Below are 26,874 nucleotides of genomic sequence, written 5' to 3'. Positions count from 1 at the left end.
ACACATTGATCAATGTATTTGCAGTAAATAAATTAGTGCCACACACCTTCCTTGTATCTGTTCAACAAAGGACCATGAGCATCGACCACTTGAGCAGCCAACAGTATGGCAGTGTCTATATCCCTGTATGAACCACATGTAAATCACACGGTAACACAGCTGGACTAACCGGTCACTGTTGCTAGATGACAGTAATGGTTTAGTATGTGCTAACAACTCCACCATATCCTCCAGTGATAGTACCCTGGTGTGGGACAAACACACATCACATAGTACTTTGTGACCCAAGTATCTCATATTGTAGTGATTGTATTGAGTAGGTCCCAAACAGCTATAAAATACTTCCATGACCATGCCAAGTATGTTTAGTAGCACTTTCTACCCCACACACACCAGGTTGAATAGTGTAACAGGTGATGGTGATTACTGCCTGGTCAGATAAGACTCCTATGAACTGACCTGTCACTAGCTGAACACATCATTGATAAGACATCAACCAACAGGGAGTGGTCACAAGCATCAAGGTCAAGTGTGGTAAGCGCATCTCCATCCTCTAAACACTTCTTCACCCGACCAAGGAACTGTAAACAATAGCCACTAGTACATCAAGAGACAATTTTACCATAATAGTTTTAATATGAACTCTTGCCACTAACAATTGCTTATTTAACTCTTGATGCTACCTGGGCCTTAGGCAGTCGGACACTTTGGCTCTTTCAACTAGTACCTTGCAAGAGGCCCATACAATGTTTCACAGGTGACAAGTCCTAACCTAGGTATGTGAGTTTTCCCACTTAACAATGTAATGAACCATTAAAGCACAATCAACAACTCAACATGGGACCTTGGTCTAACATTTCATGTTCTGCACGTGCACCACATTTACACACTAACCATAATCCTCTTCTCCAGTGTATCACACACATCATCATGACCATCCAGTAGATGCTCAAATACTATATGCTCCTATAAGAATTAAATCAAGCACCATTGTACAGTATGTAAAGGTCAAGAAAAATTTTTTTGCCACCAAACAAACTACTAATCCACTACAGTGATAACAAGGTCAACAATTTCCAAGAATATATTCCAGTAATTTTACAAGTCACAAGATTGAACCTTCACCGCTACTCACGACCTTCAAAATTACCAGCTGCCCTTTGAAAGTTCCCCTTCAAAATTAACCCATTATATGGTACACCCCAGTAATCAGGACACTTCACTATACCATAGACTTGACTTTTCCAATATGGACTTTTTCAGTGTAATTACCCCTCTATGTATTCTGGGCACCATGACACCATGACTAAGTGTTCCAGATAGAAGTGTAACAGTATGTATGAAAGCTTGAGATATATAACATTTTGAAAATTACATATTTGTGGCTATGAAAACAAAACTCATTCATCCTTCAGATGAAAACATGCGATGAGAAACAAACACTACTACACACATTCATCTAGTACAACATACCTGATTGAGACTATCTGGACAAGACACTAGTTGAGATGTGGACCACTGTTTCCTAGGAGACACCAGCTGCTGCCCCTCATTATCATCATCGGAAGAATGATGTCCTAACGATCCATCTTCCTCACTGCTATCCTCTGAGGGAACATTCTCACTAGTAACTGGAGTGTCATTGTGCATCACACTGTCCTTATCAGTTAGGGTATTCCCCATTGTTGTGAGAAGTGTCCCCTGGGTATTGCCACTATTGCCACTATCTGACTTATCATTTATCTGTGATGATTCTAATAAATTAAGGCCATTATCAGAAGGCTCCAAAGTCGCATCAACAGTTAACTGAGTTGAACTGCTAGCATGTACTTCATCTTCTGATGTTGAGTTAATAGCGTCTACCAACGATGGCTGACTATCACCGATACTGTTAGTAGGTGATGATGATTTAGTTGATAGTGTAATAGTGTCTGTTTGATCTGCTGCTGGTTCTGCAGTAGTTTCTGTCATAGTACTGACATTACTGCTGTCTGTTGTTGACTGCTCTTTGCTGGACTGGGATGATGATTTGTGTATCTCACTATCTTCATCATTATCTATGCAACTGGAAGCTTGATCACTCTGATTTTGAACATCACTGGTTTGATTAAGATGGTCACTAGAGTTTGGACTGGTTAGATCTTCTTGACTAAAGGTCACATGCTGCTGATCAGGAGCTTTGTTATCTTGATCACCTATACGAATACCATGATAACCATCTTGACTTGTTAGTTCACCAGTTTGACTGTCTTGATCACCAGATTGGCTGTCTCGATCACTTGTATGACTGTCTTGACGTCCAGTTTGACTGTCTTGGTTACCATCATGATCACCAGTCTCACTATTATGATCACCAGTTTGACTACTTTGATCACTGGCCTGCCCATCATCTTTATCAGCCTGATCTTTTTGATCACTATTATGACCATCCAAATTTCTAGTTTGATCACTTTGATCTGATGCATCAACAACACTGTTGACCTGGTCATCAACTGGTGGATGTGAAGATAATTCCCCTTGAGATGGTGATTCTCCTTGGGATGGACTATCACTTTGATCAGTAAACACTGTTGAATTGTGTTCAGTAGCAAAAGGAGTGTCCAACTTGCTCACAACTGGTTGTGGTTTCATCACTTCTTGACCTGATTCAGCAGCAAATATCCTGTTAAACGTGCTTGGCAGGTTTGCACTTGGCCTTTTACTCTGCACACTGTCATCACTAGAGGTATCATCATGTTGCAAGAGGGCAGATAATTGGCTAGATTTAAAATGGTGATGAAGATAAGCAGTACCATCCTTGTGTGCCCTTTTGACAATCTCAATCTTCTCTTTGGGCTTAAAGCTGCTGGCAATAGCCTTACTCTTTTCATCTGTATAAAAATGCACTTTACGTCGGTCTACTTTTGTAGCTGTGGAACTACTGTTAAACTTGGTAGTTGTTTTTGGTGAAGTCTTGCTGTGCCTTTGATTCTGTGGTGAACCGGGCACACCATCTAGATTCTTAGCCAGCTCTGAGCTGGGTTTCTTCTTTCTGGAAGGATTCTCAAGGTGTGCCTTTGGTGGTACAGTGACAGTTTTAATAATTCCCCTGGTACGAGACGCAGCAGTTCTTGATGGCTGAGGTTTGTAAACTAACTGTGACTGTGTTTCATTTTCATTAATACCATCATCAATGGAGTCTCCTTCTAACTGACTACTCTCTAGTGGTGGCTCGCTGGGCACAACTTCGTCCTTTATAACAATACTTTCTTGTGTTCCAGTTGGTTCTGTTTCTAATAACTTCTCATCCGGTTCATTGTGATCATGATCCGAAGTGGATTCATCAATCATTGGAGATTTGCTTTCTGTTGGGTACGAAATCTCTTCAAATTCAGAAGCAATCGAATTATACTCTATGTTTAATGGTGGTGGACTGCTGACAGTCATTGTGGTGTCACATACAAAGTCTTCTTCGTCTTTTTGTTGTTGAGCAAGACGGAGTTCTTCCTCCTTGACAGCGATAGCAGCAGCATCCATAGCTTCCTGCTCCTCTCTGGTGTACACCCTAACCTGCCACTGATTTGACTGGAGTAAGACATGGTCAGATGATGCTTCTGTACACAAAGTGTTCTCCTCTTCTGTCACCACCTCAATGTGTATACACTGCATTTCCTTCCCAAAAGTAGTTGCTTGCTGTGACCAAGTCATCACTGCATTGCTGGAGGAATAATACACTTCACTACGCTTGGTAGGGTGGTAGGCTTGAAATGGGTATGGATAAGGTAACAAAGGTTGTTTAGGTTTTTCTTTTGACATTTTTCCTCTCTGGTCATCTTGAGTGTTGTCGTTCTGTTCCTTAAATGAAAAGAAATTATCTGATTCCTCTAAAGGATCTATGCTAGTCGGTTCAGCACTGTCAGCACGAGAGAGAATTTGGGTAGACAACTGTTTGTTATTATCGTCTTCTGGCAAAGATGGAGTAACATCACTGGTATGTGTCTGGCCATCGTTCAACGATAACGACATCTGGTCTTCAGTCATGTTCTCTGTAGCTTCCTCCTGAAAATTTGTCTCTACCAGCACACCTCGATCCCTTCCCTGTAGAGCAAGGTGCTCATCACCAGGGACAGAACATACATAGACAGTTGCTATGTTATTGCTTGGTGTAATTTCAAACAGTAGCTGATTGAACAACAGCCACGTGGACGACAAAGGGAATGGACAAAGTGCATTTGTTGACTCATTCCGGTGAAGCTTGGACAGGAATGTTAGCATTTGACTACCAGCAAAAAAATTCTCAACCTCTTTCCAATCAATCCCAGGGTGAATCAGAAAGCATTTTCCTTTCTTTGCATATCTCTTCTCATTAGAGACTCCAAACTTAAAAAAGCACCTACTGTAGGCATTAAACTCAACATGGTTTGGAAGGTTAGTGTGAAAAATGAATTTCTTCACTCGCTTAGTTCCAGTATCAAATACAATGTCTACACCTATGCACAGATAGTTGTACACAAATTGTTGACTAACACGTTTTTGATCATCATAGAGAAACAGCTTAGTTGTTGGCCTCTCTTGATAGTAGACAGAGTCCGGGCTACCAAGGGTCTGCAGAACACACTGACAACTATGACCAAAGTAAACTCTCTTTAGTCTCTTAGAAGAGGCATCCTCCTCGTGCTCTGATGCAGTCACATCATTGGTGGCAGGAAAAATTATACTGATTCCCATGACACGATTGAAATTCTCTTCAAAGATCAACCCAACTTGAACAAGATTGTACAGAGACAGATCAACATTTGGTTTGATGAACAATTTTCTATTAATGAGACATTTAAAGTGAGGGGAATCTTTTGTTGGGATAAGACGAATGCTTGTCAGTTGTGATTTAAGTGTTTCAATAACTTCGAAAGAGTTTATTTTTGGTGGTGTATTATCCTCTACACTAAATACAAAACACACTCCATCATACAACAGCTTCAGGACTTCTCCATGTGCCGCTGTAAACACATTTACACTCTCCTTTCCAAACAGCTTTAAAATATCTTTTACAGCTAATGGTCGCTTTTCAGTGATAACGTGTGAGCCACTAATCTTCCAAACTGACTGCTGCTTCACTATGGGAACAGTGTAATTCACCGCACGAACTATTTGTAAATATGGATCAATTTCAATGAAATACTGTTGTCCCTCTGCACCTTTAGCCTCAATATAAATATCATGAAGAATAGGGGCACTTTGCTCATACAAGAGGTTATTGGTAGTAGGTGGCATAATAGACAATATTGTTTCAGTGACATGTCCCAGTGTGTTACCAATAGCAAAACAGTCTAGTGATTTACCTTCATACAATTTAATATCCATTGTGACCTGCAAAGAAGATACGTCATCTCAAGGCCAACATACATTTAAAAGTCCCCAAATAAGATACTCCCAAGTCTTATATATTCCAGTATTTATTTCACAAACAAAATTTACCTGGCCACTAAACAAGACTGGCTACTATACGACGCTGGTATTTATATATGGGACCAGAATATCCACATATTCCCTAGCAATCAACTTCATAAAATCAATGGTGTACACTGACACCCCTTGGTGTTTTTGAAAGGAAATCCATAGACGGATATTGCATAGAACTCTAGAAACTACTGAACTAAGTGAGTAGTTAAAACCAGAATTTATTCGGCATCATTTATTCCTGCTGTAATTAGAGGTGTACTGATACCACTTTTTACCGACACTTCTGATACCAGAACTTGTAGTGAAATCATCAGCCACTACCAATACTAAAGAATTGAAGCCAAGAAAAGTATAAAAATCCATCTTTGGAAGTCAGACACATTTCAATATATTTTGCTTATATACTACTGCAAACACCATAAAACTCTTAGCTTCTTTTTGAAGAATAACTGAGCTGTCATTAAATCACATGCTCTAATTTATAAGAATACACACAAAGCAAGTGTAGCAATATTTGAAAAGGAGTTCTCTGCAACTAAACAGGACCAGGCATTATATTCACATGGGACCAACTGTATTTTTAAGGTAGGTCTTCATGATTTAGACTGTAAATATGCAATACAGTAAATATCCCAATATAAGGGGCTGATTCTACAGTGAAACCTCATTACTGAGAATGAGGGATCAGTAGTGATAAAGCCCAATCAATGAGATTATGAAATACAATTTTAGCAGTCTACTTGATAGAGTCATTAAAAACAAACAGTCTTTAAAGTAGTACGTAGCATCTAATTTTAATAACCACAGGGTTTATTTATATCTCCTTAATCTCCATAGGCCAGAAATACGCATGCCTTACACAAAGCGCTGTAACTTTCGAAGCATCCATCCTATGGCTAAGTAATTTACGTCCTTCTATTTGTGATGCAACAAGGATTAAAATGATACCTAGGGTTTTACCCTAACGCTAAAATGGTGAGGCCAAAATTAGCCAGTAAGTAAATTTTCGGTAAGGAAACATGCAAACCCTTTACATACCTTAATATTAATCATCCGTAACTCGATGGTGATCATCTTGCAACAAGTTCTGTTCGTTTTGTCATAAAATTTTCTATCAGGCCATATATAACTCATGTGAGTAAACGCACAATCGAAATTAAAGGTGCAGCAAGAAGTCAAAACATGGAGACAGTGTTCATTTAACAAACTTTTGAACAATGTGTTGTTTTAGGCTATAAGAATTAAGTCACCCCAGTGTCCATATTGTGTATAAACACACATTCCCCAAAAGTTCTTTGCGGGTACAAGAGTTATATCTAGGTCAGTTTCAACACGCTATGTACATGTTGTTAGGTTACAATATCCAAATCAGTCTCACAGTTGTCTGATCATGAAATTAAATACCAATACTGTGGAAGAAATGTAGTAAATCCATACTGTAGCTGCTGCGGTTAGCGGAAAATGTCAAACAGTGAAGACAACAAGCCTATAGCATTAACCAAAGACAAGTTATGCCTGGCTAGGTCAGCCATTTAGTAGAATTTCATAGAAACTAGCAGGAGGAGTGTGAGGATGTTCTGATGGTATTTTGTGCTTGATTATGCCTAACCAATACTGGCATGAAGAACTGAGGCTTTTGGGTGATATTTTTGGCAGGAAAGTCCAATTAATTCATGCAAACCCTACTACACAGTACTACCATACTGTATATCCATATAAGTATGAAAATTCTTGGAACTGACCAATATTATATTGCATGAATTTACCTTTTTATGCCCACCTTTCACAAGCAATAACTGAAGAAAACAATTTACAATGGTAAAAGAAAGTACTGTCAGGGGATCATTATAGTCAAGTAGAACTGTTCACTTGCAAATTTCTTTGAACAAGACTGCTATATAGCTCACCCAACAAACTAACCAGTCACCTACTCTTCAAAGTTGTAAACACAATATGAGTGATTGATAAAACAATGTTATTAGAATCATCTGCCCCTGTAGGAACACTATATGGTCGAAGGATCCAAAAAAGTAACTTAGTAACGAGAGCCATGGCACCGTAACTTGTAGTCATGCATGATAAGCTGCCTAATCATCATACAAGACAGCACTGCAATTCATCTACTTTTGTTTTACGTGGCTAGCAAACTTGCATGATAGGTGTGCATTATATAAAACAAAACGACATTATTTACACGTTATTGCAAAAACCAGCTATACCTGATGCTTGCTAGGACTCACAACGTCACAGTAACGAATTCAACTAATCAACCAGAAGGCCGGTACTTGTCTCATTGATATCAAAAAGGTCGATAAGGAACGTAATCACGCGAGCTAAAAGGGGAGCAACTTCCGGTGGAGCACGCCATTACGCGTGTGTAAATAATCAGAAAAAACAACACTTCTTCACAGAGGGATTGAGGTAAGACATCTGTTGATAACCATACTATCGTGTTGTAGTGTAGTGTGTGGTGGGGTTGTATGATTTTGTGTATGAAATGTTTGTTCCGTTGTGGGGCTTTTTCGCAAATATAAATGTGCTATTTTTAATATCGCCACATTCCTTCGATATTACACGATAATAAAGCCTCCTTCTTAAACAAGACCATGTTAGTTTGTAGTGAATAACCTGTTAATGGTGCTTAGTGGGTAGGTGATGTTAGTTTGGTGTACGTTGAACTGAATTTTCATATTGAAAGCGCGGGACTGGTTGCTTGAACTTTGTATCAACATATTTTGTGTAGTGTATAGTGTGATGTTTGTATTGCCAAGGCACGTACCTTTGTGGATATGTACTTGACAGTATTGTACGTTTGTGTGTGTGTGTGTGTGTGTGTGTGTGTGTGTGTGTGTGTGTGTGTGTGTGTGTGTGTGTGTGTGTGTGTGTGTGTGTGTGTGTGTGTGTGTGTGTGTGTGTGTGTGTGTGTGTGTGTGTGTGTTGGTGCTGTTATGGATGTACGATACTACACACATACGCACACATTTGAATTAACATCACAAAAGTTATTTCAGTGTTTTGTTTGTGAATTTAAAAGAGACATGTCTTATTAGTTTTGTTTTGTACACATTTAGCTGGGATGGTGTTGAGATACTGAAGGTTTTAGGTAAGACTTTTGTGCAACTATTTGTTTTGTTGCTGGTTAAGAAGTCTTTCATACTTGTACATATTAAACCACTTCTTGTCACCATGTTGTTAGAGGGTAGGGTGTTGATGGGTGCTAAAATTAACATGACAATTTACACCATTCACAACATTGGAGAGTTAGCTTGAACTAACCTTTTGTATTGTGCTATCTTGAGTGTCCTTAGTGTTGCATCATTCCTGTATTCCCTATTAGTATATGGTGGTTAAGACACAGGGTGTAGACACAGGGTGTATATTATACCAAGCTTTTGATGTCCTAAGTTTGTTGCTTCTTTATTTGTTACTAAGAGGTCCCATTTCTTGTGGTCAATGTGCTACACAAGTACACTTGTGTTGTGTACACTGGTACAGTGTTGTGTATGGTTGTGTGTAAATGGCTACACTTGAGTGTATTCTATATAATTATTACAGTTAGTGGATTTATAACTTTGTGGTAATAGGTAACTTTGAATTTTTTGATAACTTTGAATTTTTTGGTAACTTTGTGTAGTGTGTGTGGTATGTGTATGCATGCGTACGTGAGTGTGTGTGTATGTGTGCGCGCGTGTGCATGCGTACGTGAGTGTGTATGTGTGCGCGCGTGTGTGTGTGCCTACGTGCGTGTAGTGTGTGTGTGTTGTGGCGTGCATACGTTTGTATGTGTTGTGTAGTACGTGCGTGTGTGTGTGTGGTACAATATGTACTCCATATTATTGCACATGTTGCTACAGGCAATGGATGAAGCAGCTGTTACTGCCAAAGCTCATCACAAAAGGTGAGTATTCAGTTCCACTATGAAAGTGTTATAATTAGAAGTGTACACCACCTAATTGATCATTTGTATCCATTTGTTTGTTTGCCACATATGGTAATGACTTTATGTTGCTGTACTGCTAAACCTTTTCTATGCAAATACTATCTGTAAAGCAAAGGTAAATTTGCTGTCACAGTTCTTGTCTGTAGTAGCACACATGTGAAGAGTTACAAGTCAGTCAGACACTCAAACATATCTGCAACTGGTTGTACTGAAAGTGACTGTCCAAATGCTGGAGTGTGATTATGGTCATGCATGCATCATCAAACATCTTGTGATTTCAAAAGAGAGTTCAATCTTTTATGTGTATCACCTTGGCATTATACAAGAGTCCTTACAAACCTTCTTTCAACTGCCTCAATATATTAGGAACATAATTTATGAGTGTAACAAATGAATTTCATGACTTATTATTGGATGTCATTACTGGATGCCATGTTTGGTCATGCAACCATATGCCAACGCATTATAGTGTTATTAGCCACTTCATGATGATGATACATTTACAAAATATGAACAGCTCGCAATATGTTAGATATACCAAGGATGCAACATGTAATGATATAATAGGGAAAGAGTGTGATAATATACCTTAATGGTGGTACTAGTGGTTTTGGGTACTTGTTGCATTGGAATAAGATATGACTGAGATTATCTTACCTGTACAAAATTAAGTATAAGATGTGGTTTTTGCCTCCATTATTGATTAGTTTGCTTGCTCTTGGTTATACATGTACATGGTAGACGTGCACCAATTGTCGGATCAGCTATCAGTTATCGGCTATATCGACCTTGTTGGTATCGGATCGGTAACCTATATAAACAATCAGTAGATACAGATATACATAAACATCTATTTATGTCAAGTAACATCTGTTTATGTAATGTCAACTGTTGATTAAAAATGAATTTAGAATGTAACTTGTTAGAGAAGAGGTCTATGCCACCATATTGGATTGGCTTTGTTTATCGGATTGATTGGTTATCGGAATATCGGCTAAAAGTCATATCGGTGCACCTCTAGTACATGGGAACATGATGCAGTTTTGTTTGTGTGTATATGCACACTTGCTGCAGATCATTTACAATGATGTACTGTATACCTGTGGGTATATATGTGACTGTCTCAGCAAAAACCCGTCTAGTTCGCACAAGCATGCGTATTGAGAAAATTGAAATTTAAAAATAATTCGTAAAATTACACATGCTACAAGAAAAAATATGCAAGTTTTTATCGGGCCAGTACTCAAAGAAGGAAGATTCAAATCAATTAAAACTATACACTATCTTATTCTCCTACTCATTGGTAGTTCAAAAATCTTTGTTTCATTTCTGTAGCCCCAATAGTTTGTGTGTCACGTGCATTTGTTTACAATGCAGTAGACATAAACAAAATAGTCGCCGTTTCTTCAACAAAACCGCCTTCATATGCCTATGCGCAAGTGACTGCAGGGCTAAAACTATACCTTGGTTGATCTGCCAATCCATGGTGAACATTGTAAGCCAAATCCCAACTTTGTAGACTAATCCGAACGGAAGTTATGGCTGCGAATGCAAGCGCCTGTAGTTTATTTTTAGTATAGTCACTGTACAAATCAGTTTCCTTGTTCTTCCTACTTTCTAGCGCTGTAATTCCAAAACTACTCACCACAGAAGGCTGAAACTTTGGTGAACCATTTCTTGAACAATGCAGATAATACTGAGAAATTAAAAAATATTTCAGAGGTTGTGTGAACTAGATGGGTTTTTTCACTGAGATGGTCACATATGGGTATGTATGTATGAACATGTTGTACGTGCAGATTTATTGCATACATCCAGATGTACAGTGAATATGGTTAAAATTCCATATACAGGAGGTGAGCAGGTCAATTTGTACATATCTTAATCATTCAATTGGGGTTTTTAATTTAACTAGGTTACCTTATTATACAGTGACCTGATTAGGCGGTTTTACTGCGTATTGTTGTGTTACTCTGCTATGTGTAGTATTGTGTACACAAGTCTATATGAATGAGCTTGCGTGTGTTGTAATCCCATTGTTTTTCCCTCATGTAGCTCTGATGGTCATGCTTCAAAGGCTCCTGCTCAGGGGAAAGCCAAGGTGGGTGCATTACATGTTGGTATTGATGGCAGTTCTGACATTGTTTTTTTCACCTGGGCTATATAGTCCGGTCATTTCTATAGCCAGTTGAGGCCAGTCAAAGATGGTGGTTCATCAAGGCTAACCCAGTCAACATCACCTTCCAACAGGAAACCTCATGACACTAGCAAAGAACCAGGTATAGTTGAAGTGTGTTGTGTAGTGTGTTTTTGGAGTGCGTGCGTGCATGCGTGAGAGAGAGAGAGAGAGCAGTATTTGAATATTATTCATCAACTTTTACATTTTACTGACTTTGCAATATATCATCGGACACATGTATATATTAAATTTGCAGGCATACCTACATAAATAAGATTATGAAAGTTATCTGCTGCAAGATACTGTCCAACTCAAAATCCCTTTGTTAAATAAAGATTTCTGACGTGCTTGTATGTTTCTACCAGAGAATTATGACTCCAAAGACAGTCACTCTTCTGTTGTCTTGTTGACACATGTGGTATCTATTGTTCGGTCCATTTCATTCGACCCATGATCAATAGAGACATGCTAATCATTACTGTATTCAACTGACTGATTGGATATTTCTGTAAGTAAACAACTTATCCAACACTGGTGATGGTGGTGATTTTGTTTTGCTAGCTTGTGGTGAGATGGCACTAGTGACCATGTAATGAGATCCCTGAGGGCTCTTCTTACAATACAATATAACTTTGTACTTAGCCAAATCAGTTACACATGTACGTACCTGCATTTGCACCATCTTGGAAGTTTTAAGGACCATCATTATTTTTGTACTCAGTTACATACATTGTTGGGATCATACAGCTATCAGCATTAATACAAGTACACTACTGAACAAAAGGAGGCCCATGTTTCCTGTTATAACATTGCTGTAAGGATAATGACGGAATTCACAATTAGCTCACAATACCTAAAGTGGCACTTTATTTTTTATTATAGAACTTTACGTGGGCAAGATCAAAGGAAAAATTGTACTTTAAATTTCATAAAGTACACTCTCAGCCGGCCAACTGCTTCATCGACCACAAAGAGCGTTTTATTGCACTGCAAAGAGTGTTTTATTCGTTCAATAAAGCACTCTTTGTGGGCAATAAAGCACAGTTGCCCACGTGCCTTAGTGTAGGCTAATAGCCTACGGGGCTCACGCAAGTACGACTAATCACCCAAGTCGGTGAAGGCTGATAGCCTCGCTGCGCTGAGTGATCAATCACCCCAGCCAATACGAGTTCTACCACTGGATTGCTTTTATAGACATAACTAAATGCTTCGATGATGGGTGGGAGAAGGTAACATTGCTGTTACGTTTGTTAATGTAAACGGACAAGTCCTGGAGATATCACGGAAATACTTCACCATGTGACTCACAATAGAATCGACTGTGGGTTGCGAGCAAAACCTGCCAAAAGACGTGATGAAAGTCTACCATGCCAAACTATGGTGAACTACGCGTGAGTTACTTTGTTAAACTGGTCTGTGTGTGTTCAGACTGCTAGTAGTTCGTGCAATGTGTGTTAATTACAAGTTCTAGTGTATGGTGAAGCTACACGAGTAGAAAGTTCCATAAATCATTTAAAGCATAGCCTTGCTCGTGCTATATGAAAAATAAAGTACTCGGCCGCGCGCCTCGTACTTTATTTTTCATATAGCACGAGCAAGGCTATGCTTTAACATATACAAATTGTGCTTGGTCTAGAAACACCAATGGTTGTAGGCTGGAATGTACTAACACTTCACAAAGTCGTACATGAATGCCTCTTAGAAAAAGTCTCCTCCTACACCTTAGTCCAATTGTTGTTCCACCATAAAACCATTCTCTTCAGACATGCTTATTCCTTCTACACTCTGGTTCAATTATATGGAGACCCAGTATTGACCACTACTGATGAAATTATTTGATGTCTGCATCAATAGCATAATATTGTCCTGACATCTGGTTCACTTGTGTAATGAATTATGCACAGCCTTACTTGTACTGTAGTAATTATTTGATGTTTTCAAACTTTGTGTGTAGTGTGACATACAATTTTTATGTTAGGTGTGTGTGCATGCATTTGTGTGTTTGAGTGTGTGCCCTAAGCACGCACATAACACAACTTTATGTACATTTGTATACATTAATTGTACCTTGAGTACGTGTCACGAATGTATGTGATTGATGTGTGTACAGCCAATTTTAGGTTGCTTGCGGATGCAATTGAACAATTCGCATACGTGATTTTCAAACGTGATCATGTGAATGCTTACATGCAGTGCTTTAAGTATATGTTAAAGCATAGCCGCGAGTGCTATATGAAAAATAAAGTACGAGGCGCGCGGCCGAGATGCTAATAAAGCACGAGGCGAAGCCGAGTGCTTTATTAGCATCGAGACCAAGCGCCGAGTACTTTATTTTTCATATAGCACGAGCAAGGCTATGCTTTAAATGATTTATGGAACTTTCTAGTCATGTAGCTTCACCATACACTAGGACTCGTAATTAACAAACGTTGCACAAACTATTAGCAGCCTGAACGCACACAAACTAGTAACTCACGCGTATTTCACCATAGTTTGGCATAGTAGACGTTCATCGCGTCTTTTGGCAGGTTTTGCTCGCAACCCACAATCGATTCTATTGTGAGTCACATGGTGAAGTATTTCCGTGATATCTCCAGGACTTGTCCGTTTACATTAACAAACTTAACAGCAACGTTACCTTCTCCCACCCATCATCGAAGCATTTAGGTATGTCTATAAAAGCAATCCAGTGGTGGAACTCGTATTGGCTGGGGTGATTGATTACTCAGCGCGGCGAGGCTATCAGCCTTCACCGGCTTGGGTGATTAGTCGTACTGGCGCAAGCCCTGTAGGCTAAGGCACATGAGCAACTGTGCTTCATTGCCCACAAAGAGTGCTTTATTGCACCACAAAGAGTGCTTTATTGAGCGAATAAAGCACTCTTTGCGGTGCAATAAAGCACTCTTTGTGGTCAATGAAGCAGTTGGCCGGCTCAGAGTGTACTTTATGAAATTTAAAGTACACTTTTCCCTTTGATCTCGCCCACGCAAAGTTCTATAATGTTGAATAACTACCTCAGTATGCCTCTGGCATTGTCTAACGATCTAAGAAGACTTAAAATGTAGTTGCGTTATTAAAGGAGCTTGGTTGAAAGAAAAAAGCTCACGTGTTCGAACAATCATGTGTGCAAATTGTTCAAATGCATTTGCAAGCAACCTGTATTACAGTAATTACACCATGATTGTCATCTTAGCATCCTCAGTTATTGTATTTGTACATTGTTGTGTAGTACAATTTGTTGTGTTACATGGCATACTACACAACTACATAAATTGGTGACACTTAGTGGCTCTTACTACTTGTGTTGTAGGAATAATGACTAGTACATTTTTGTGACTGGGCAAGAAGCCAAAACATATCTATTGAGACCAAATGCTGATATCAGCAATCTGATCATATTGCTACTTATCTACAATATCGCTAAGCCTATGGGTTGACCATTTTGATTTCTACCTTTGAGTTATGAGCATTCTTTCATAGTCTTAAAATTACATATCTACAATATCGCTAAGCCTATGGGTTGACCATTTTGATTTCTACCTTTGAGTTATGAGCATTCTTTCAGTCTTAAAATTAAGGTGTTGTATGACAGTAACAACCTGTTTGTTTTGCTAATAATTTATAGCCGTTACTATAGTCAATGATGAAGCAAAGATATAAGTAGCTATACTAAATGTACTAATGTGACAGTATTCTTGTTTATTAACCTTAAGTTAGATAGCCAGTCACATGATGTTAGTGTAATGTGTTTGAGGATTGCATCTTTGCCAGCTCATCCTGTGACCTAATAAGTGTCTACCATGTTTATGCATATGTCATGGGGACCTGAGGTGGGTTATACTCCTGGCATACCGTGCAGTGTTTTTGGAGTGTTCAATGAGTAAGTGTTGTTTGACCCAAGAAACCTACATGTTACATTTCTTGCCGTCTTCAGTTAATGACACTTATTGGGTGTCCACATACATGGTTTGCATTCTTATGACACTGAAAACGAATGATCCTCAAACAGGCAATTCTATTTTCAGACAAATCCAGACACCTTTGTTATAAGACAAATGTTGTATCTTAATCCAACAAACTTTCCATAATCCAGTCACCATTTGAACTGACAATTTGAAGTTTGCTGGTAGCCTTATTATACCTGTAGATTGTTTGATTGCTTCATTGTTATGTTTTTGTAATATCATTTCCAAGTTTTTAATTTTAAAGATGTGCATTGTAGTCTATTTGTTACTACTGACTGTTTTCTCCAATGGGCTGTCACATCAATGATAGTCAAGCAGTTGATTTATAGCAAACATTAACAATAGAACTGTTAGAATTCTCTGTATAGAATGGATTTTAAACCTTGCCTACTACATAAAGGTTGAAAGAGCTAGCAGGCAACTTTTGCTAGACAATGATTAATGGTTTGTGATTACTTACAGTAAATTTCTATCTTCTAACAGAAACTGTTCTGTGGTCACTGTGTCTATATTGCAGGCAAATAAAATTGTCGTGGTGATCATTTGAATTATTAAAGTTACCATTAGTGATGTCTCTGTTATGGGCACATCTTTGTATGTGTGTACCTGCTGGTACGAATGCTTTGAAGTACCTTCTTTTTTTGGGTTATGTAATTTGTTTAGTTCATACACAAAACCACAGTGTATTACTATGATCCGGTAACAGTTCACAGTACAATGGTACAAAGGATATAGGGTACTGTCCCCTCAACAGCTGAATTATGTGAATTTAAAATTGTGCTTTGCTAAACACTAAACTTTGTACGTATTTACTAACTGCTCACCTAATCAAACACTTTACTGACCACTACTAGGAATTTTAGGGTAATAGATATAAAAGTAGTGAAACAAGGGATTTCACTATCTTTTACTTAAAAAATACCTACTGCGTGCAGTGCTCACTGTCATGGCGGACCCATGGTCAGAGAGTGTCACTTGTGTACTCAGACGGCTAGTTTTCCTTGTACTTGTTTGTTTACTTTTTTTTGTAACACAATTATGACTGGTGAACCCGCTCACACTGCTTCAAAAAAAAGGATAGCATCAGACTGAACGTACACCCCAACTATTCAGTTACTGCTGGAAAGCAAAGTGGCCATTACGCTTTGTTTTCAGCTATGTTCAGCCTGTTACACAGCGTTATAAATGAAGAACAGTATGAGAAGCACTTCTGCAATCAATCCAGTCACTGTGGAAAATATGGACAAATACCATTACAGGAAGCTATCACATGCTACCGTGAATTGACACCTTGAGCTGTCAGTGAAGAGAATTGGGACACAAAAAAGGAGAAAGGTTGGTCCATGATGGCTTACTGTACGTGGTATGCCACTGTCGGACTGAAGCAATGTCTAAGGAAGCCCGTAGCCTCAGCTGTTAGTATGTAATTTACAGATGGCTCAACCCAGCGTCTTTTTTTTTATTTGTATGCTATACTGTAGTGCTTATCTGTCTAATTGTACCCTATCAGTGACTATGTTTCCAACTTGAAATGTTATCATATCTATTTTAAAATGATACAATAAACACTGTTGTTTGGGAGGGATTAGATAATTTCAGAAACAGGATTGCTCACAGTTGGCAGCATATCTTTCTAAGCCAAACTTGCCATATGGTGACTTTAGTGCATTAAGGGGATAATTGAATTACGTTTGGGTTTACTAATGCAATCTCCAAGGGCAACAGTGTGTATTGTCTATTACCACTGGTGGCATGACATGACATATTTCATTGTGTTGTCTTTCAGAGGAGCTGTATGATTTAGAAAATAATACAGTTATCACAATACCTACAGTCAAGGGTTAATAATACCTGTAATAATAGAATAGAGCTCTCCTCTATTAATTAATTAATAATTTATTTAAAACCTTTTCACCGCTGAATTTTCCAGTGGACCTACAGTCTGCACCAAATCGCGCTATACAAGCTTCACTGTACACTATAGTACGTTGTTACCATACCTCTAAGTAATCGCTATAGACTAAGGACCTCGACTAGGTTGTTTTTGTTTACGTAAATAAAAACGCTAAGTAATTCAAGACAACAAAACTTAAAAATACGGTAAAAGCAGTTTAAATAAGTAGTCAGTTACAAATAAAGTTGTTACTGGTAAGTATTACAGTCCATACAACTATTCTAAACAGTCTCCTTACTAAGCAATCGTTTCTTCGGCTGGTTTCTTCAAGATTTATCCCAAATTCCACCTTTTCAAACACACTTTATGTATAACAACTTTAAACAGGCTGTAGGACCAGGTATCCTACAGACCTTCAGCACTTGTGCTGTAAAGCCTTAATAAATAAATAAAATAAAGATCTTGTATCACGCATGCGTATATGCACACGAGTGAATCACACCACACTTCTGAAAAACGTCCGACGGTCATCCTTGCCTGTCAATAACAATCCAGTGGACTTCAAAACGTGACTATCCACTCAAGGATTCATGACAGTTGTCTTTTCTAACAAGAAAAGCTTTGCAGTATTATGTAACAAACCCACAATAGTGCGTGAAGGATCCAGTTATCCCAGAAACTGGGCATACCCGTTTCAATGTAAGCACATCGTACTATAAAACGCATGATAGAAGTGGTGCATTAGAATTGTACTCTAAGCGCCTTTTATTGCACCAAACTGGATAAATCCGGTTGAAGAGGTGAAAGGGTGAACTCTTGCCTATAACTGTATGCATGTGTGACTGATCATGATGAAGTCTTACTTATGTAATCTACGTATCATCAATCCCCACAAACTACTATGTGTATATCATAATACCAAAAGTATATAATATTTATATGGGGCCCCATATAAAATATTATGTACTCTTGATAATACAACAATGAGAACTTGTTTTATAATCATTTTCCTCCCAAGAATGCTTACATAGATGGATTCACCATTTGCACAACTTAACAATGAAGCAGCTTATTTGTCATAGTAATATCAAATTTTTGTCATGTCTTTGAAACTGTTTTATTGTGTATGACTGAAGGTAGTTTAAATCAGGAAGGTAAAATTTTGTGTAAGTTAAATACAGTGAATCACCTCTATTCCAAGTACCTTGGGATCACACTGAAGTGTATCAGGTGTCTAAATGTGTGTGTACACTAATACAAGTCATACTGTGGACAAGTGTGTTGATTATAAAAGTATCGACATTTCAAGGTGTCCCACTGTACTCCATATCTTACTCCCAACACTTACTAGGTGTCATACGTCATTGGCAGCAGTAGCAAGGAGCCATATGCTCTATTATTAGATATGGTGTACATCAGTCTTATTGAATGAAGTGATGTAGGAAATTGAATTGATTGCACACTCTGTGTGTGCGTGCGTGCGTGCGTGCGTGCGTGCGTGTGTGTGTGAGGGTAAGGTCATGATCACTCTGTTGATAGTTGGTTGTCCCCCAAACAATGTGCTATCCCCAATGAATACTGCAATGGGTTGTGTCTGTCTACACTTGGTAAGTAGGATAGTTAGTTTGTTATTTATTTGTAGCCCCCTTCATAGCCACCTGTATGTCGACTTTATGATTTTGTGTGTGGTTAGGAGATAATGATTTCATGTATCAGTGTATGTAACCAATAACTGTTCGGCTGTAGTGTAATCAACTGAAAATGATTTGTTTTGTGAAGCAATTGGTTGTTTCTTCTAATAAGCACTGGTGATCACATATTGCATATGAAGCTGTGAGCATCATACAGTTAGTTCCATTAGTGACATCTTCACACCATGATGGGCTATGTATTGTGTTATAGTGCTGTCAGAGGAATGTAGTTTATATTTATTGTACTAGCTAGTTTCTGTTGATTTACTAGTCAGCATAACACAATAATGTACTCATGTATGTTACAGTTACATACATTCACATATGTGGATCTAGGAGGAGAAGTGGATAGGTTGTATTTCAATTAATGTTCTGTTCTATCTTTGCTTTCATGTGTTGCACGATATTATGGGATACTTGTGTACATCGTACACAAATCACATTCTCACATTTCGTAGCTATTGTAGCAATGTTTCATTGTCTTATTGTGTGGGATAGTTTGGACTATGTTTCCCATTGTAGTTTAGAATTTACAGCATTGAATGACACTAACTTGAAAGAGTATCTCTCTTTGTTCTTTGCTACAATCCTTAGTTTAGTACTCTACCTGAGATGCTGTTGTAATGTAGCGTTAACAAGCTAGCTACGTACCGTCTTACTGCAGTATTTGGAATGTTATCTACTGTCTTAATGTCTTGTAATTCTGTCATAATTCAGTCGGCACTTGTGTGTGATGGTATTCTAGTACCACTGTTCTCAAGTTGCATTGGTGAATTGATACACTACCAAACTTGGTCACTACGATGTGTAAAAGTCTCTTGACATAAAATGACACTTTGTGAACAAGACACAAAGAATCACTGGCATTTGTATAATTGTTAAGCATTTTTCTCTAACTAGCACTTGTATCTTTTTAATCTTTAATGGCTTACTACCAACCCTTGATGCTTACAGGAAAAGGCTATGGTGTTTGGGGTTTTTCTGGTGGTTTGCCGGTATGCATGTGGGATTCGGTGGGTTCGGACTGAGGTTAGTAACCATTAATCTTTTTATTGTAACACATACCAACCATTTCCTGGAGAGGTTTGGGACTTGTGTACAGTGCTGGTATTTAATAGGTGATCTTTGTGACAAGGATTGACACCACATAGTTTTTGCTTGCTAATCCATGTCTACTAATGTGTTGTTAAAATGATTTCAGCAAATATAGTGGCTTTTTTGTAAGGCTTGGATGTGTTGCACTGTCATGCTGTCTAAAAGATATGTCACTATTTATGTTTTATATTAGAACATCCCGTTATTGAGTAGAAAAACTGTACCCCATCATCTCTGTGTAAGGACACAGCTCTAATCTTATTACCGTGCTTCGACCACAAGCTACACCTGTTCAACCAAGCTATCACATTCATTGTTAGCCATAAGGACTTCGTTAGCCATAAGGACTTCATGGGCAGTCCTTGTGGCCAGGTTTGGTGTCAGGTGATAACATTGTGCCCTGGTGTTGCTAAGTGGATGTTCACACGTCACCACAACTTGGCTTCACCGCTATTCTTTGTATGCTGACAAACCTTACAAATGTGAAGCCATTTATGCACTTGTGGGGGATGCTTATAAGCACTATCAGTTGGTGGTTAGTTTTTCTTTTCAATTCTTTGCCAGCTGTCGTCGTGTGGTTGTGTAGAGTGAGTGAGCGTAGAGAGAAGGCTATAAGTTGTATTGATGTGATGAAAGTGAACACAGGTAGAATGAGTGATTGTTCGTAGATATCTTCTTTGATGAAGTTGTTTCAGTTTAGCTTTAGATCACTTATGTTATACATTTGAACAAAGGTATTGAATTGTTTGCTGACTTTCAGTGTGAGCTTTCAGATTACTTAATAACTTAATATATGTTACTATTTAATGGACTTGAGAAGATAGTTTAGTTTGAATTGTGGTCACTTGTAGAAGAAGCATTAGCATCATCAACAGTATTGTGTCATGATTAGTGCAATTCCTGGATCTTTCCCAAATCCCTCGTGGCACCATAACATTTGTTGGAGTAAGTTATTGCATGTCACAGCCTTCTGGCTAAAATAGCTACTCTTTTAGACTGGTTACTGATGTTGTGTGTGTTCTGCAAGCTTTATTCCCTATTACTAAGCTACAGTATATACTCCATTACAAAATAATTAACAGACAAAAATTACAGCCTTATGGATGATTTATCTGTTGGAAAACTGGTATTGACCTCTGTAAACCATATTGTACTCCAGGTAAAATATTATTAAAATAGTATTATAGAGTTAAGTACAGGTACAATAATGTGTTTTATACAGTGATGATATTAGCATAGTAATGAGTGATCTTTGCTGGTAGGAATTTTAGGGAGGCTAATTGTATTATGTGTGTTTTTCTCTTGTCAACTTGTAGATTCATCTAGAGGTTGGGAGAATCCTCAGACATCTGACGATGGTGGTTGGTCTTTGGGTGCACCTGGCAAAGGCAGTGGGTGGAATAGTAGTAGTAAAATGGATGGTGGTATGAACAGTTGGCAGGCTGCTGTGGAAGGTAACACGACACCTTTGAACAGTACAGGGTTGTCATTGAATGGAGAGGACAAGTCTAAAGAATGGCCACTTCTTGGTAGTAGTAGCAATGTGAAGAGCAGCTCTTCTGCCACTGGTACAGCCTGGATGGACCATAGTAGCAATAACATGAACAATGTCACATCTGATTCTAATTGGAGCCTACCTCAAGACTTAGAATCTTCTGGTAAACACTTAGACACTGAAATGACATTTGAACTAGACCCAGTTGATAAAGACGATGCATTCTTTCCAGACATGAATTGGAACTCAGAGGAGGTTGACCCTAAACATATGTCCATGGCTAGTTTAGCGTCACCTAGATTTAGCCGATCACCAAAAATACCCCAAGTAGCTGACATTATTTCTACAGTAGATTCCAAGGGGGTAGCAGAAACTGGTTACATTCCATTCGGGAACCCCTTAAAGCAAGTGCATAGCTCTGACAGACGGTGGACAAGCACGTCAAAAGATAGCGTCTCTTCAACAGGCAGCTCTGGTAGCAGCAGTCTTCAATCTCCCCAACGTAGCAACATGAACAGCAATCGAATGTATCAAGGAAAATTAGGCAACCCTCACTCAAAACTATCCACCAGCAATAGAGGAGACAAAATGGGCGGTTACAATCGTACAAGTAACAAACCCAAAAATATCAGTATCTATACTCAGGACAGTGTTGGAATGGACAAGGAACCTACTGGATGGGGCGACCTGCCCAGCCCTAATGCTGATCCTGTTGACAATGGTACCTCAGACTGGGCTAGACCTTATGGTAGAGAGAAGCAGCGTATGCTGATTAAGAACCAACTTGATGGGATTAATGGCTGGGACACTGGGGTCACTGCAGGGGTACCACATCATTGGAGTGATTCTACAAAGACCACTGCCTGGGCTGACATAATACAACAAAATGGCGAAGACTCTGAAGGATGGTGCACTGTAAATGGGAAACCCACTAAGGTAATGATATCATATTAAGTGTTTTGAAGCCTTTGATAGTGAGAATTTGTGTAGCTCTTTCATATTATTGTTGTGTATTTTGATGGTGCTGTAGTGTTTGGATTCCATTCCTTATTTGTCCTATCAGTTTGTGACTTGTGTGTATTACATGTTGTTACTGTTTCAGACTGAAATATTTAATCGTCATGTTCAGACTCTTGTGGAAATGGGATTTAAGGTGTGTAGTGTAGAGTGTGTGTACTTTAGTGTGTGTGTACTTTAGTGTGTGTGTACTTTAGTGTGTGTGTACTTTAGTGTGTGTGTACTTTAGTGTGTGTGTACTTTAGTGTGTGTGTGTACTTTAGTGTGTGTGTGTGTGTAGTAGTAGTAGTAGTAGTAGTAGTAGTAGTAGTAGTAGTAGTAGTAGTAGTAGTGTGTGTGTGTGTAGTGTGTATTTGTGGTGTGTATTTGTATGTTTGGTGTGGTCTAGCTCTTTGTCTGTGCTATGAGTGGTATGTGTAGGGTGTGGTACTAGTGGTAGTAATGTAACATGATGTAAAGTGACACTAGTTCATTGTTTATTATTAACTAACCCACAGAAAGAAGATTGTGAGAGAGTCCTCAAGGTGAACAATCACAATCTGGAGCATGCATTAGGTAAGTCACTACACACACTAAATACACTATTAATAACGTACTCCTTAACTGGCACCCTGTGGTCTAGATACTGTAGTAGGGTTGTTTGGTCCGTATCATTATTTTTTGGGTTTTATTTTGTAGGCGACCTGTTGGCCCTTAAGTGTACTGAAGAAATGAACTTGTCCACGACTGCTGAACTTACCACTCTCCAATCTGTTACCACCACTACAGCGGCTACTACTGCACAACTGGCTAACATGCTTGCCAAGACATCGATGACACCGAGTACTGCAGTATCAACGACTACTCAAATGTCTGTTTCAAGTGCTGCCACCACAACCGCTGGAACTGTTAATACAAGCAGCATCAGCAGTTTGGCATCTCAACTAAATGCAGCGGTACCCTTGTCATCAGGATCATTGTCTCAAGCTGTTACATCTTCTGTGCAGTCGCTGCCTTCTGTTCAGGGACAGTTTAATCCACAAATGCTACAACCTCCTGTGCTGCCAGCGAAGCTATTGACTGAGTATTCCTCTGGTGCCGCTGGCCAACCAAAGCAGCAGCAACTGCTATCACATCTAAAGTTGGTGAACTATCACCTTCAGTTTTTGACAAAGATGCAGCAGACATTGTTTCAGAAACTGTCTATTCTCAATGATACGTCTGCGATGATATCTGGCTTACCACCTCCTCTAGTTCAGCAACAGAAACAAGAAGTGCTTTTGCAGTTACAACAAGTCAACACAATGATTGTCATATACAGCCAGCAGTCTGTGCTATTGAAACAACTGTCAACTAACAATGCTAATGGTAGTGGGAATGGAACAAAATCTAGTGCCAAGGTGGGCAAGGCTACCACTGGTGCGGCTGTAAACTCCGATGCTGACAAGGAAGTTGTTCTGGATTCCTTAGATCAAAAATCAGATCAGGAAATTGAAGGCAAAGATAAGGTTGCTGAAATGCTTACCTCTGAGAATGAAACCAGTAGCAATCCAATGAAGGAAGCTGTGTCATTAACTGAGAACTTTACTGAACAATCAAAACCATTTGATGATAGCAAGACTGATGAAGTGAATGAAATCGTTGAGGAAAAGGTTATTGAGATAACACCATCAGTAAATGAAGATACTGGCAAAGAAGAGAACATTCAGGTATCAGAAGTATCAGCGTCACTCACAACTACAAGCACAAGTAGTAGTAGTAGTATAGCACCAACAGTAGTCACCGCTTCAACTTTGCCATCTGTTGCCAGTTATGATGATGACAATTTTCCACCAGAGTTTCAGCCGGGAAAGCCATGGGTTCCACGATCACAGGCAACAGAGCCAAGCCAGTTGTATGCTTCATCAAAATCAAACACTGTTCAGCCTTTCAGTAGTAGTATCAAAAGTGTTTCTGCCACCAATGCAAACATTCCCAAGCAAAGTCAAACTCAAGTGAAAGCCAACAAGTTTCCAGGTCCATTCACAATGCCACCCAATACTACAGTTAAAGTTGCGTTGCCTTCTGGGATGGCTCCGATGTCACAGGCAGCAGTAAGACCTCCAGGAATACCACCACCACCAATTGGGAACAAGTTTACACCTCCTAGCACTCGACAAATACAGAGCACCATCAATAATTTAATGTTTGCTCAGTTGGGGAACAATGCTGCCGCCGCTGCTGCTGCTCGCAAAGGAAATTTTCCACCAGCAAATATTCCGGGAGCTTACAGACCAAGCAAGAAAGGTTTACCAATGGCACAGTTTCCTCCGCCACCGTTCAATGGCTTTGGCAGTTTTCCTAATTTACCACAGCAACCCATGCCCCCACCACGACCAATGGCCGCCACTGGTTTCCCTATGAAGACTCAGTCATATTCTCCACACAACATGAAGAAGAGCAGCAGTTTTTCAGGAAAGGTACCACCTGGAGTTGTACCTATTATGCAGCCCCAGCAGAAAGTGCCCCAACAGCCTATCTTCAATTATCAAGGAGGTATGAACAAGCCTAACCGTCCTACACTTGGGGGGACTTATCACAGTACAGGAGCTCTTCAATCCACTGTGAGACATCAACAAACAGGAGGATGGGATGGTGGCAAGTTTGGTAGTTTTGACTCCCTCCGACCACCAGTTCAACAGCAGAAGCCGCCATCAATAGCTGGCCTTAGTGGAGCAGTTGACCAACAGTTGACAGCTCCTTTAGGATTTGGCGAGTCACTGTGGAGTGATAACCCACACAGTCCAGTGTCTGTTACTAGCCCTGATCCTACATTTGCTGAATGGCAAGCTGGCAAGAAAGCTCACATTTTTAAACTGCCCTCAAACTCACCATCATGTTGGTTGGTCCTCAGGAATCTACCACCTCAGGTAAACATTATATGTTAAGAATAGCTTTGTTATTGTTTAAACTACTCAAGTTAAACACTGGTGTTATTGTTTTTGGCTGTGTTAATGTGTATACTTGAGGTTTCCTTCCTCTTTCAACATTGGCATTTTGTGGTTCCCTGCCTGTTTAATGTGATGGGTTTCATAAAAGATCAGGTAGGGAATGGCATCCAAAAGATATTGTGTAACTGTACGTAATCATATTGTATGTAAAATTACTGTGGTGTTTTTTTTTTTCAGCTTGATCAATCAACACTGAGGGACCTATGCTCTGAGAATGGTTTAGTCCAGACTTTCTTTATGAATGAAACGATGCAGAGTGGATTAGTGCGATACTCTAGTTCTTCAGAAGCGATGGAAGCCAAGATAAAACTAGAACGTGTCGGTGTCCATGGGATCAATCTTGTGGTTGATTTTGCTTCAGATAGTGATATTGGAGAGTTCATTGACTCAATGAGTCCTCGACAGGGCAGCCCTCCTCCTCTTTCCTTCACTGCACCAGCAACAAATGATGAATGTTGGGAAGACAGCCACAAGCCATCTGCTTCAGATTCAAAATGGTTTTCTGCAACGGCTCCTCTTGATATTGCCCCTAATCAAGATGTACCATCTGCAGCTGCTTGGAAAGGTGGTGACCTGTTTGCACCATGGTCTCAGTCAAATGATCCGTTAAACAACAGTGATGGGACCAGTAATCTTGCCACCAGCCCCTCAATGGCTACATTCTTGCCAAATGGCTTACTTTGAACTGGATAGATCTACTATTTTAGAAATGTTGTCCGCTTAATATCTACATGACTCTTTGTGTGTGTCATAAGTTTCTTATCAGATTGTTACTTTAGTGTGTTTATGTTTTACCTTTTTGTCAACTGTCAGCAGTATCACTCAATTTATAGGGCTATTGGATGCCATTTCGTTATTTGGTAGTGAGAGAATTTTTGTGTTTAATTTGTAAATGTACATTGTAATTTTTCAAGATGTGTATAATTATAGCCACATATTTCTGCCGTGCAAAATATTATTTCTCAGCTCTACTGGTAAATGTGTGTGTGTTCCTTGTATATTATTTGCCGTTATACTTTCTTTTTCATTATTGTAACTATGAACTAGAGTCGACTTTGTTTACAGTATTATTCATCTTTCTACATGTTATTGTATTGTGTGTTGTGTATATAGCAAAACTTGGAAGTTCTTGTACAATTTGACTATGTGTGTTTGGATTTATTATTGAATACCTCTTTGTGTATTTGTGA

The 26,874-nt window shown here is 39.1% G+C and overlaps 2 protein-coding genes across 6 annotated transcripts in view; one reads left to right on the top strand and one right to left on the bottom strand.

Annotated features, from left to right (window-relative positions):
• The window catches only part of LOC136251162 (serine-rich adhesin for platelets-like), an 8,237-nt gene extending 437 nt beyond the window's left edge, over positions 1-7,800 (bottom strand). For both annotated transcript variants that reach the window (XM_066043553.1, XM_066043554.1), the window contains exons 1-6: positions 7,659-7,800; positions 1,474-5,346; positions 895-966; positions 460-581; positions 170-244; positions 47-123 (exon numbers count right to left, since the gene is read on the bottom strand). In XM_066043553.1, coding sequence (XP_065899625.1) covers positions 47-123; positions 170-244; positions 460-581; positions 895-966; positions 1,474-5,340 — 4,213 coding nt within the window. In that variant the 5' untranslated portion in view covers positions 5,341-5,346; positions 7,659-7,800. The remainder of the gene's footprint in view (positions 1-46; positions 124-169; positions 245-459; positions 582-894; positions 967-1,473; positions 5,347-7,658) is intronic.
• On the top strand, positions 7,725-26,874 carry LOC136251163 (trinucleotide repeat-containing gene 6C protein-like). Of its 4 annotated transcripts, none has more exons than XM_066043556.1 (10): positions 7,725-7,860; positions 8,511-8,542; positions 9,294-9,337; positions 11,435-11,480; positions 11,547-11,658; positions 21,520-22,634; positions 22,801-22,851; positions 23,213-23,270; positions 23,484-25,603; positions 25,862-26,874. In XM_066043556.1, exons 3-10 carry the CDS (start codon positions 9,297-9,299, stop codon positions 26,366-26,368), a joined length of 4,050 nt encoding a protein of 1,349 aa, XP_065899628.1. In that variant the 5' UTR covers positions 7,725-7,860; positions 8,511-8,542; positions 9,294-9,296; the 3' UTR covers positions 26,369-26,874. The 4 variants fall into 4 exon arrangements, with proteins under 4 accessions (XP_065899628.1, XP_065899627.1, XP_065899630.1 ...); XM_066043555.1 differs by having other exon boundaries at positions 23,394-25,603; XM_066043558.1 differs by lacking the exons at positions 7,725-7,860; positions 8,511-8,542; positions 9,294-9,337; positions 11,435-11,480; positions 11,547-11,658 and adding exons at positions 20,672-20,848; positions 21,055-21,148 and having other exon boundaries at positions 23,394-25,603.

Source organism: Dysidea avara, chromosome 3 (assembly GCF_963678975.1).
Source record: "Dysidea avara chromosome 3, odDysAvar1.4, whole genome shotgun sequence".
Classification (NCBI taxonomy): domain Eukaryota; kingdom Metazoa; phylum Porifera; class Demospongiae; order Dictyoceratida; family Dysideidae; genus Dysidea; species Dysidea avara.
The sequence above is the reverse complement of the archived record's forward strand: the minus strand, read 5'-3'. Positions and strand labels throughout refer to the sequence as shown.

What these genes read in the sequence shown, in the direction of transcription:
- LOC136251163 (XM_066043555.1), top strand. Translation starts at nt 9,297, where the DNA reads ATGGATGAAGCAGCTGTTACTGCCAAAGCTCATCACAAAAG. An exon ending in TAAATGGGAAACCCACTAAG is followed by an intron (nt 22,635 to 22,800) that starts GTAATGATATCA and finishes TTACTGTTTCAG; the next exon opens with ACTGAAATATTTAATCGTCA. An exon ending in TTGTGGAAATGGGATTTAAG is followed by an intron (nt 22,852 to 23,212) that starts GTGTGTAGTGTA and finishes ACTAACCCACAG; the next exon opens with AAAGAAGATTGTGAGAGAGT.